This window comes from Clarias gariepinus, chromosome 5 (assembly GCF_024256425.1).
Source record: "Clarias gariepinus isolate MV-2021 ecotype Netherlands chromosome 5, CGAR_prim_01v2, whole genome shotgun sequence".
Taxonomy (NCBI): Eukaryota; Metazoa; Chordata; class Actinopteri; order Siluriformes; family Clariidae; genus Clarias; species Clarias gariepinus.
Window position 1 is genome coordinate 12686518 of NC_071104.1, and position 13077 is coordinate 12699594.

A 13077-nucleotide genomic window follows, 5' to 3' on the forward strand; every position below is an offset into this window, starting at 1 on the left:
AAAGAAAAAATATGTGTTGAAGAGATGTAATCACAATTGCATGATAATCACTAGTTTTAGCCAAAAAACCACAGATGCGGATGGAAAAATAAAAGCACAGGCCTGAACGAGCCCACGCACAACCACGCGCGAGCAGACAGCACACGTCAGTCATTGTGTGTTATGCAAAACCAGTTTATAAACCTAACGAACAATGGAACGCGTCTCAACCAACTGGCAGCCATCACTGACTGCTGTATGTAAATGACGCCTGGCTCTTTATCGCAATTGTCGGCCTTTCCGTGTGAAGTAAACCATGAAAATGTCAGGCAGCTGAAGGAGCAGGACGGGCCACTCCAGCAGGCGTGCCTCTGCAAGAAACTGGTTCGCAGAAACTGGTTCGGAAACTGCCGCGAGAGATTCTATCAATAACCCTGCTCCCTCGCGCTGTGCATTTAGGCTTTGTAATTTCCCATCAAGACCACCTGCGCTCCGTCCCTCTGCATTGTCTTTTATTATTAGATTCTGACATAAGCCACAGCTCACAGCTCTTCCTCCACCCTTCCTTTTTCTCTGCTTTCTTTTGCTTGTCTGGCAACCTTCCGAGTGTGTACGAATCTGTGTTCGTGTGCGTGTGTGTACTGTATATGTGTATGTGTCGAGGAGTGGTTGAGGTCATTTATCAGAGTCGGTTTGGCCCTGAACAACAACAGCTGGATCCTCAGGGCTGCAGTGTGAAGCAGTGGGCTAATTACAGAGCAGAATTAAAAGACCAGACGTAGTGTGTCTGGACCAAGGTGATGACACCGCCCACTGATAGACAAATACAAGCCAGATCAATACTGCATACTTCTACACTAAAGCATCACAAATTAGTACTTTGTTAAGATAAGTGCGACTGAGACTGTTGGCAGGGATCTCTAGTTGTGATGTATGACTTGAGTGCTTGAATGCAAAAAACTGCATATTACTTTATACAGCAGTTACTTCTGACTCTGATTGGACGAGAGGCATTCCACCAGTGAGGATAATGGATGCTAACAGCACTGGGATGTTTAACTATATGCATCACTCTGAATTTAAGTTTTTTCTACCAACTGTTAATTACATTAACTGGTGGTCGCAGCATCTAGGTGAAAGTACACATTCATAATGATTGCTCCATACAGAATTGCCCCTGAAGTTTCATGCTGTTTTTCAATCTTTCATTACTGCTAGTTAATGTGAGTGTGAGCCAACATGCTGGCGGGTTCATCACTCACCTCACGGCTTTGTTCATGGCTAACATTAGCTACAATGTTACGTTGCTACAACTGCCTCCTAACACAAGGCTGAATTCCAAATCACTCTTCAATACCTGATCAAGCGAAATAACTGGTTAAATAAAGAAACAAAGCGTAAACTCTTAATAAATGGAGTTCATGGAACTGTTGTATAAAAGCAATATCACACACCAGGTCATGCTCTATTGCCGGATATACTGTAGCATGTGGTATGTCCAGCAATACAGCACTCCCTCTCATGTGATATTGCTTGAACATCTGAAACATGTACGCTACATATTTCCAAGGTGCATTAAACTGCCAACAGCTATTTTTAAAGCTTTAAAATTCTGACTTTCAATTTGTAATGTGAGGTTTTTAATTAGTGTGCAGTTTTATGCAACAATATGTTTTTTAAAACATCTCCTTATCTATGGGATAAACCTTGAGTTTTATCAGCTCGACTGAATGATCACATTGTCCTTCATTATGCTTTTAGATGTCAGATTTTCTCCAACATGTGTTCAAGCCTTGTTTACTCTCGCATTTGAATGAACAGAATTTTGGGTTTACACACCATGTCTCCAAGCTGAAGTTCTATGCTGCATACTGTAAAAAAAATCTCAAACATCTCCTTGTAAAGTTCTCCGGTAAAAATAGGAAAAAAAATTAATAGTGTAAATCAATATTAACTCACATCAGCTACATTGTGAATAACATGGTAGCTGGGTTGTAAAATACGGTTTGCATTAGATCTTTTGTCATCACTGTAGAGTAATAGGTGTGCCCTGGGTTCCCCCACTCAATGCAAATATATCAGGCTGGTATGAAAACTATTTGCTTTTTTTTTTTTTTTTAATGTGCAAATTTTTTAGGACTTTTGTCCTTGAGAAATAGATAAGAGGTTTAGCTAAGGAATTCAGACAGCTCAGTTCTTGAATTAGACTCAGCACATTGGCCATGTATTGAATAATTTACGAGAGGAAGAGAGAGAGAGGGGAGGATAGTGATCAGTTAGTCAGTGAGGATTGCGTGTAGGTTACTTCATGTCTTAATAAAATGTTTCATGCTTAGGTTTGATGGTGATGGTTTGGCGGTGAATGCTTTAATTAAAAGTCATGACTGGCACATCTAAAGCACAATATCAGAACGCAAGACAGAGTCAGGTGATGAATACAGGTGATGTATTTAGGGGATGAGACTATTATTAGGGAATTAGAAAACACACAGGAGGCAAAACTGGAGTGAGAGTGAGCAAACATGACATGAAGGCTTGGTCTGTCGGAAGCGTCAACAGTCTCAAATGAATGATTCGTTGAATGTCTGTCTTGGGAACGTGCTTGTAGTGTGTTGATGATTGATTCCAGATGTGTGTAATCAGTAATCTGGGAATTGATGTCCATGTTAGTCATATTTGTTGCCAAAGGTATGCTCTGGGAAATGGAGTCAGACCCCGAATTCAACGTTGTCATGACAATCCACATTTCTAAGCCTCAACTCTTGTGAGATTCTACCTGAGTATCTCCTTCAGGGTCCACTATGGAAATTTTTTTAATTGACAAATTTTTCACACTTTTCTTTGAATCCCGCTTTCTTTTTCTTCATGAACAGTACTGATGTTAGGTGTTAGATGTTGTCAGTTAAAACCAGGCGGTTACACACAACGATGAATTGTTTAATGATCAGATCTGCTGCATCATTAGCATCAGCTGTGGAGCGGTGAAGTTTTGGTTTTGCCGTTCCAGCACACAGCGGTGGTCTGTAAGTCTTCCAGCACCATTCATGGTTTATGATAATGAAGAGATATGCAGATCACCTGGGGAAAGCTAATGCATGCTAATTCATCCGGGTACAACAATAAACACACACACTCCGAATCAAACTCCAAAGTGGAATTAACATAATACAACAGGGGGGAAGTGTTAATCTACATTAATCATCTCGCTTATGATGACTTCGTTAGCATAGGGCCAGAATATCCGACGTTAGTGCTTACTGCAGCACCACAACAAAATAACCTGTGTCGCTGCAGCATCCAGTAATAGAGAATCGTCACACTATAGTATGAGTAGGACAAAATAGTAAAATATATTTTCAATGTATTTAAAAAAAATGTGATGTAGGGAAATGAGCAAAAACATATTTAAACAGTCTCGTCCTGCTTAAATCGACCTTCAAGACTGAACGATGTGGAGTGTTCATCTAAATAAAATCAAGGTTGTCGAGTTTTGTATGATTTTATTAAAAGAAAAATTTAATCCACAAAACTGCTTACATTAAATAAAGAAAACCAATCCACATACTGTATTTCTAAAAAAAAAAAAAAACTTGATTATTAAGTATATACCAATAAACTGGTGATATGATCATGGGCACCAAAGGCTTTTTATTTCAATGGGTACCAAAGGCCAGCATATCCGATCTTATCGAGGAAGTCAATGAAAGAAAGGTATCAGAACACCCTTGGCATCACAACATGCCACATATTAGCTGTAGCATTCAAAGAGTTCCAGATTCCCCAGATCCCAATCCGACCCGGCATCCATGGAATAAGCACACCCTTAGAGGTCTTGTTGAGTCAAGCCCCGATGGGACAGAGCTGCCCAAGCAGAATAAAGGGAACCTACACAATATTGGGCTGAATAATCAGTGCTTTAATGTTTTGGCTAACCTGTGTACATTACAGTATTACACGTAATAAAACTCTTCTATCTATAGAATTGAGGAGATTCTGTGCCTTAAAAAGAGGAGCTGCTTGTGTGACTTGAGTGTGTGCCACCAGAGTGGGATGTCACATTGCATAGTGGTGAACATCCCAAAAATAGCTAAGTTAATATTTTTAGTCACATTGCATTACTGGCGATTGTGGATTGGAAATGCTACAGGGAACGAAAAAATGAATGGAACTTGTCATTGAACATGTTTGAAGATCACTTTAAGGAATTCTCAACTGATTAATAGCTTCATTTTTTTTCCAGCATGAATTTTAGAAAATCCCAAATTCCTGTCCATGATTAATCAATAGCTACAGGAAGATATGATGTTGGACAGGCACTGTAGCTGTGTTCTCTAAGGCGAAGGAAGCTTCTGGTTAAATACTGGGTTGGAATTTATGACCAAGGCATCTGATAAGACTAGTGACTTTTTGCTTTTGACTATTAGCTCTGTCAATCAATAAAATTAATTATGATTAATCACAATTTTAAAATACTCAGATTGGTATTATAAATGTGCAGTGTTGGAATAAAGAAATGCTTGACAAACTGGTTAGCGGAAAGAGATCATATAGTTTTATAAGATCTTCAACAGTAGCTTATCTCAAAAAGTAAATTAAAATCTTTTAACAATGCATGCCGCAGGCTGAGTGGCGACCCACTGATGGTGGCGCTTGAACCGGATCCTTTGGATTTGGAAATTATCATCCCTTGAGCCTTAGCCACCTGAACCACCACTCTCACAGTTTATGTTTAATAAATTCTTAAAAGAATATATCCCCCTGGAAGGTAGCTTGAGCACTCAACTTTGGTTTTATCCAAATTTCCATCTAAAAGCTTTTTATAATGAAACTTTTAGCATTTTCCAACTTTTCCACCTGTGTTAAACGTGCAATTATGGGAGGCCTTTAGGGTAAAATGTGGTCATATGATATATATATATTAGGAGTGTCAATATTATAATATAGTGACAATGTTATGTTAATGCATGTGATTTATACTGTATATACTGCATACATTCAGTATAGTACAGAGTCAAAAAACATATATACACACTTCTGGAAAAAAATATGACAATGTATATTAATATATGATGTATACTAGATTAATATAATATTAATACTATTATCATAAATAACAATTTATAATGTACATAGCAATACATTCAAATTTCTTTAAATTAAAGTTTTTCTTTTCCTATATATTTTTTGGCTTTGTGCCAATCCATCGCCGGGCATGTGCACGCACACACACAAATACACATTTTTTTAAAATTGATTTTAAAACCCTTCATTTCGTTTTGACCAGTTTCCAACTCAAGACTGATGTGGACTGAGAACGTAAAAATATCATTGCTGTTCAGAAATCACCAAAATGAAAAATGCATTGATTTAAATCCCTGTCTGCGAAGAAATATTTTCTATTCAGCCTGTTATTCACTCACTAACAAGCCTACACTGTTTACTGTCACTCTGTACTTTTATAGAGTGTTGAGACTTGATTGGTCAGAAGGTCAAAAGAGCTTGATTTCATTTTGCAGTTTAGTTTTCTGAAAAGCAACAGACAGAAACAAACGCATCGGTGCCCTTTTTAAAGTGTGAATGCAGCCTTAGATAGCATCACCTGGACATAATGTACTGTTGGATACACTGAACCAGGTCTGAAGAAAAGAATTTCATCTATCAAATCAAAGAACTACAGAAGCGTACTGACGCTGAATTTACTGCTGTCGATTCCAGTTTTTCTCCAGCGATCACCTTCATTTCATTCGATTCCACGCCGCGCCTAGAGTGAATTTAGACCTTTTTTCTTTCTTTTTTGACTGATGATGGCTAGGTAGGGGAGAACCTACTGTACCTAGATACTCTGATTTACAAGCTTTCTGTTGTTCTAGGCTCTCATCAGACTCATTAGACTGTGTGAGGTTGTTTGAGGAATCAGGCTACCGAAGCAACAAGGCATGGCTCTGTCTGTCTGCTGCCATCACACTGATAGCAGTGAAATGTCAACACGCATGATCAGGCGCTCTCTCAGCACTCGCTCGGAGACAGATGCTCACGCTCTGTCATGCACACACTTGAACTCGCACCCTCCCTCACACACACACACACACACAAGCGTGCATTTCTAACTCTGGCTACTCGCACAAAGCAGATTGCAGTGCAATCGAGCCAGGCTAAAGCAATGTTCGGCGTTTTAATTAGCTACAGTAGCTAAAGCAATGTTTATGCACAAGAAGGGAAACAAATGCTCTCTCTCTCTCTCTATCTCTCTGTCATGGGTCTGTTTGTTTTGAAGACTGACTTCTGCTGACTTCGTAAATAGCGAACTAACAGATTTTACAGTAATACAATAATACAACACACGTACACATTCTAATTGCTTCCCTTATCTAATTTCCAGCTAACGTTCTTTTACTCCTTCTGTGTACTCCTCCGATATCTTGGTCATGTATCATATTCACACTTTCATTAAGGCTTATGCATGACTCATTTCTTTGTATCTTTTCACACTGAATGACTCAACTGAGGTGCTGCATCTTTTATTTACACTAGATGGAACGCCATGGAGGTTCGCTCTCACGCTTTACAGGACACGAAATTCTTATCGAGTTTTCTTTACTGGGAAGGTGGTGTTTAGGGTCTGAGTTCTGAGCTCCCTTTGTGACGAGCACACCGGGAAACTTTTGACTTTCTCCAGAGTTGTGTTGCTGATGTTCAGCAAAGTTGTTTCTTTTGTTGTACCGACATTGAAGGACAGATTGCTGTTTGCACACCTAGTAAAACTCCTCGGAGAGCCGTTGTGTGAGTGAAGGCCAGCAAAAAACAAAGACATTAGTCATCACTTTTATCGTTTTACTTGTTACATAATACTTTATGAAAAATGTTGCTCATGCTAGTGTAATCCATTTCCGAGAAATACATTCATGAACGTACAGTATACTGTTATTGTACATCAGAGCTAGCGTTAAATTAACATGGTCATGTTGTTGCATTACAAAATGTAAGAGCCTATCAGGTTCCAGTATGCAAATACAAGCTTTGTTTTGAGGAGGTGTGGGTAGCGTTGTGTCTTTGGTGTTAAGGATAAACTTAACCATATAAGAGTTTTTGCTAAGTTGCACTATACATAGAATCTGGGTTTCTATAATGAGTAACGTCTCTTTTGATTCAGGTTGTGGGTTGATGTTTGACGTAAAAAAGTGATTTGGTTATTACTAGGTGTGCTCTAAGGCCCAAGTCCGCTCCCGCAGGTAATCGCTTGCGAACACTTTTCTAAGGAAACAGAAATTTCATTTTATTCTGATTTTGTCTAGACAGCCAGATCGCCCTCAATTTTTCACAGACCTTCACAAAACTTTGATCAACACGATCAGCCTCCTTGTCTAAGCGCTATGGGAAAAAAGTACTTTCGAAGAGGAAAAATGCACTGCTTTTGAGTTATAGTACAAAGATTTTTTGGAGCACTCAAAAAATTTGGGACCTGAGCCAAACCCTTTTGCTTCCATGTCCCTGGGAAACTTATTTTTTATGCCAGATTGGTAACTTATTTTTGTTTATGTCCCTAGGAAACATATTTTTGGTCAGATTGGGAAACAAGCTTCAATCAAACAGGTCAAACAGCTCCAATATGGCTACTTAATTGGACATCATGTCAATCCCCCAAAACAAACAAACAAAAAAAATCTACCCCTTTAAAAACTACCTCCAATTTCCCTCCTATTAAACTTTATTGAGATTTAGATTGTAGAGACATTAAAGGATGTCTCTTTACCTTTTTGGCTTTTCTTAATTTTCTCTAGATTTTACACACACACACACACACACACACACACACACACACACACACACACACACACACACACACACACATGATGTGACACAAAAAATTTTTTTTCCTATAAGAATTCATTGACTTCTTGAGTTCCTTTAAAATCTACCATGAACAAGAATGTTTTAAAATTGCTTCTGTGACCACAATGTTTGAAATACACACACTAAACTTCACATGAAGCAAAATTAAAGCCTCCTCTCTCGAACCGATCGAATAGTTAAAACTGTAGCACTAACAGTCCCCAAGATATCCGGGTTCAAAACCCGCACAGTGACCGTCCCATTCATGTAAATAGAGGAGATCATGCTACATTCATCGTGTGAATCAGCTGTGCACACAAAACTGTTGCCATGGCAACCAGGTTAAACCACACCCCCTGTACTCATGCACACTCACTGATCTCACAGCCTGTAAAGTACAGTATGAGTGCTTATACAGTATCTTGTAAACTGTGTGGACTACTGTAAGAATGAGCTGTAGTGACACTCCTGTACTGCACAATGTCTTCATGAAGCCTCTCTAGTTACAAAGCATGTTTGGGGTGTCTTTAGGACAATGCCAAGGGATCCAAACGGGAAAAATAATCAGTCGGCAATAAAACTTTTGCCTGGTTCATGCTGTTCTGAATAGTATACGGTGCATACAGAAACGTCAGATCTGAAAATCGAACCACCACTGACGTCACCCTCGATCGACATTTTAACCTTAATAGCAGCCCAGCTATAGAAGTGCTACATCAGGCAACATGTCAAACACCATGTAGTGAGTCACTGCTCTACCTGGGATGTGTGTGTAGCTTCTGTGACATGGACCTCATTAGGCGGCGCTCGCTCCCACTCTTTCTGAGTCACTGAGTCAAATATACCTGTTTTCTTTATTTCTTTCTCTGACTCACCTCTCCATCTCCCACCGTCTCATTGTAACCCTGTATAGTTAATTGTTCATTTCACTCTGCCGTCCCTTTCGATTTTTTTTTATGATGTCTGATTCACCACTGAAGCTTTCGTTTCACACCTCCACTCTGTCTCTTCATTTCTCTCCGCTTGGTTTAGAGTTCTCTTGACTTTCTCCTCCCCCTCAATCTTCACCTCTTGCATTATCTCACCATATTTCTGCCTACTAGTTTCTGGTGCTACAGTAGTGCTGATGGTTACATAGAGGAGGTGAACTGTGAGTAAACATTTGCTCATCTTCATAAAGTTTTCAAAGGGTTCAATTCAATCTCTTAGTGCGTGCATGTGAAAGGAATTTGAAGAAGCTTCAGCGAACACCTATATGTGTGTATGTGTGTGTGTTTGATGCCAGTATGCGTTAGAGCTGGTCAAGGTAATTTAACCAAACGCAATTTAGGTGCAATCGTGCATGCAGGACAATTTTCCTTCTGCTTCCTGCACATTCTTCACCAACCGCACCAACACATCCTGACAGTGCTCAACTATGTCATTTTTCCCCTAATGCATGAATAATAGATGCTTTCATTTTGGGGAAGTTTATCAAAACTGAACTGAAGCGCTCAAAGGTTTGGCACAGTTTGGAGAAAAAGCGCAATTTAGCACCGATTAGCTTAGCATTGTGATAAGTGCACTTGGAGCCGATGCAGTCAGTGGTGCACATCCACGCCTCAGTTTCCTTTCCCCTTTATCGGCTTCAATGAAAGCTGTAACGAAGGCGGCGTATGTGTGACAGATGAAAGTTTAATTGCTCTGTTCTTAAACGTCCTTGAAACTCTGCCCACGTATGACAGACGCACTGAGTGTGCTTTTCAATATTCAAGATACCCACACACACAGACAATTGAGGAGCGATGCATGTGTTTTTTTTTTTTTTTTTTGGAGGAGATCTGACCTTGTTTGAGGCCTTTGGTGTTTTATCACCTGCTGAGAGCATTTGAAATGGAAATGCGTCAGTGTCAGAGTGCCAGAGTTGTGCGGTTGAGGTGGGGGGAGACTAAGCCGTACGAATACAGATACACAGATACTGTAGAGCTGCGATTAATGTGTTCCGACGCGAAAAGCTTCGTGCTGATGTGCTGAGTGGAGAGATAAATTTTGTCAGATGCTGCTTTGTCTTGTTGAATGTTCTCTCTCAGGTTCTGTGACCATTATTTGGACTTGGGTTTAGTTTGGGTTCACTAACCCAGCCTCCAGTATGTGCCTCTGACATAAAAGCAAGAGAGAGAGAGAGGAAGAGAGAGAGTGTCTTCTTTTCCATCCCTGTGGGCTTTATGAAAGGTAATTTACTCTTACCTAGAAACCATGTTTGTTTTCAGGGAAAAGCTCACATCCTGGCTGCACTGCTGTTTTTAAAGGTTTGCTCTTGTTTCTGTTTCTAGACTTCTTCACAGGCAGTTGGTAAAAGTTGTAACACACACTGGAGTAACAGTGTAACTGTGCAGCTATGCCTTCCCTTTATTTTAGATATTTTGAGGTGTGATTCTATATATACAGGCATGCTATATTGTCACTATTATTATTATTATTATTATTATTATTACTATTATTACTATAATTATTATCTATAGTCCACCTAGGTACTGTGGAGGCCAGTGGTGCTTACCATTGTGTTTATTTTTTATTTTACGAACATGGTAGGGGGTGGCACGGTGGCTTAGTGGTTAGTCACCTTGCACCTACAGGGTCCGGGTTCGATTCTCGCCTCTGCGTGCATGACGTTTGCATGTTCTCCCCGTGCTTGGTTGGTTTCCTTCAGGTACTCTGGTTTTCTCCTGCAATCCAAAAACATGCAGGTTAGGTTAATTGGCTTTTCCAAATCGCCCATCGTGTATGAATGAGAGTTTGCCCTGTGCTGGATTAGCACACTGTCCAGGGTGTACCCCACCTCGTGCCATAAGTCCCCCATGACCCTGTATACAAGATAAAGTGGTATCTGCATGTCTTTGGATTGTAAGAGGAAATGGGAGTACCCGAAGGAAGCCCACTAAGCAACCTCCATGCACACAGACCCGAAGCGGGAACTGAACGCGGATCCTGGAGGTCCTGAAGTGTCATCTTAATTAATACATTTTTGTTAACTTGTTCACTTTTTTATATATATAAATGGGCATTCCACTTCATTCTTTAAGCATTTCTGTCTCCATACCTGTGCTGATACTAACTGTTTGGTATGAATGAACCAACAATTCTCAACCTCCTTAAAGAGAAAGCTGTGTTTAAGAATAAAACTTTCATACCATCACATTTTTTTTAAGCCCCCTGGTTCATCATCTACAAACCAGCCCTTAATCATCACTCATCAACCACGATATTCTATCTGCTTTATTTTAGCTACAAATATATATTTTTTTGTCTACAACCAGTCTTCTAACTCTTTGTTAAAGGTCGCCGTGACCTGAGAAATGCTAAATGGGTGTCATGAGGATAATCAGTAAATGACACACATCACACTGCATCATTCAGGAATTAAATATGTTCAGATTGCACTGTCGTAAAGGCCAGAGCCATTAGCTTGAAGTTGAGATTCTTCACAAGGCTGTTATTACATTATGTTATAAGCAGCTATCCATTTATCATTAAATGCTTTGACTTAACCCTATGATGTCATCAGTCTGGGACGGCCAGGAGTGGACTGCTATTGTCAGCATGAGAGCGGAGCGGCTGTACTGCAGCTACAGTTCCTTATTAATGAGGTGAGCCCACACACACACACACACGCACACGCACGCACGCACACACACGTATACAAACTTATACACGATGCACACAATGCCTGCTTGGACATTTGCATGCAGACTTTGTGTGTGGGTGTATGCGAGTATGTGTAAGTGTGTGTGTGTGTGTGTGTGTGTGTGCATCAATTGTTCATTCTAAATACAGACTCATTACTCCTGGCACACAGCATCAGGTCAAGCGCCAATGGCCTGCTCAGTCTAGGAGAGATAATGTACTCAGTCATTACAAGTGTCATGAGCAGGACTCCAGAGTGCCACAACTGCCATTTAAAAGAAAAAAAAAGTCCAGCGGTGCTACATCTGTCTGTGACTAAATTCTCCACTTAGCTAACTGCTGGTGCCTGTTAGCTCATGTGGAGATGTACAGTACAGTATAGTATATCAGTTAGCACCTAACAGGTAACACATAATGTTAGAACTAGGTAGATCTGTAGAGAGTGTTCAAGCTGCTGGCTTTTTAGAGAAAGTACACTACAGTATGTGTTGTTTCACTTTTCTAGGGCACTAGCGAGAAGGTAAGTTTCAGCCCTGGTTTCTGTAGATCCTGTGGGCAAAGACTTTTGCACTTTCTTCAGTAAAGACATATTCCTTTTTGTTGTGTTCTCCCAGGGGCCATGTGGACAGTCCTCAGACTGTCTTAAAAAAAAAAAAAAAAACTTTTTAGGCATAACCCTAAATACTAATTATTATGTGAAGATACCCCTAAAGACAGTTTTAATTTAAAGCTTTAAATTAGTCTTGGGGTGTTACATTTTTTTTTAAAGCTTTAATGGATCCTAACATGTGCAAAATAGGTCTTTAGTTTAAATGTTCCTAAAAATGTTCTGTAGTCCTGCAGCATGCGTGCTCCCAAAAACAATCCAAAATCAAGAGTTAAAAACCAGAATGATAAAATACACTGATTAGCCACAACATTAACACCACATAACATTAACACATTAACATTGATTATCAACAGAGGTGGGTAGACTAGCCGAAAATTGTACTCAAGTAAGAGCAGCTGTAAAATACTATTACTCAAGTAGAAGTAAAAAGTAGTCATCCAAAATATTACTTAAGTAAAAGTAAAAAAGTCTTTGGTGAAAAGATACTTAAGTACTGAGTAACTGTTTCGTCGTAATGTCCGATTTATTATTTCCTTATGAGAAATTATGTAAGCAGCCAGACAAAATTCTAAAATAATGTACAATTTCTGACATTTCCAAATAATCAAATAAATTAAATAAATTTTTTTTATAAATAAACAAACAGCTACTGTATATGTATGTTTGAACAGTGTAAACTGTTTCCAGTGTAAGATAGACTGTATATTCAGTTGCCCTGCAAATGACTCAGCAGATTTGAATACCATTAGAACATGTACAAGAGCTCTCACTTTACCATAAACTGTGTCCAGCAGAACAAATGTAAGAAACGTATATTTTTTAGCCTCTAGCTTATTTGCTAATTATATATGATAACATAACAACATTAAATAAAACAGCTAAAATATGTTTTTTTCCTGCTATGCAGCCAGTTTGTCTGTGGTCATGTGACTACATGTGGCTTTTGTTATTGCAGCTGATTGGTCAAACGGAGTCATGTGATTATTGTTGCTACG

General features: G+C 39.4%; 1 protein-coding gene across 3 annotated transcripts in view; it reads left to right on the forward strand.

Moving 5' to 3' along the window:
- stxbp5l (syntaxin binding protein 5L) overlaps positions 1-13077 on the forward strand; it is a 137922-nt gene that overhangs the window by 31062 nt on the left and 93783 nt on the right. For all 3 annotated transcript variants that reach the window (XM_053496124.1, XM_053496125.1, XM_053496126.1), the window contains exon 3: positions 11354-11435. In XM_053496124.1, the coding sequence (XP_053352099.1) occupies positions 11354-11435 (82 nt within the window). The remainder of the gene's footprint in view (positions 1-11353; positions 11436-13077) is intronic.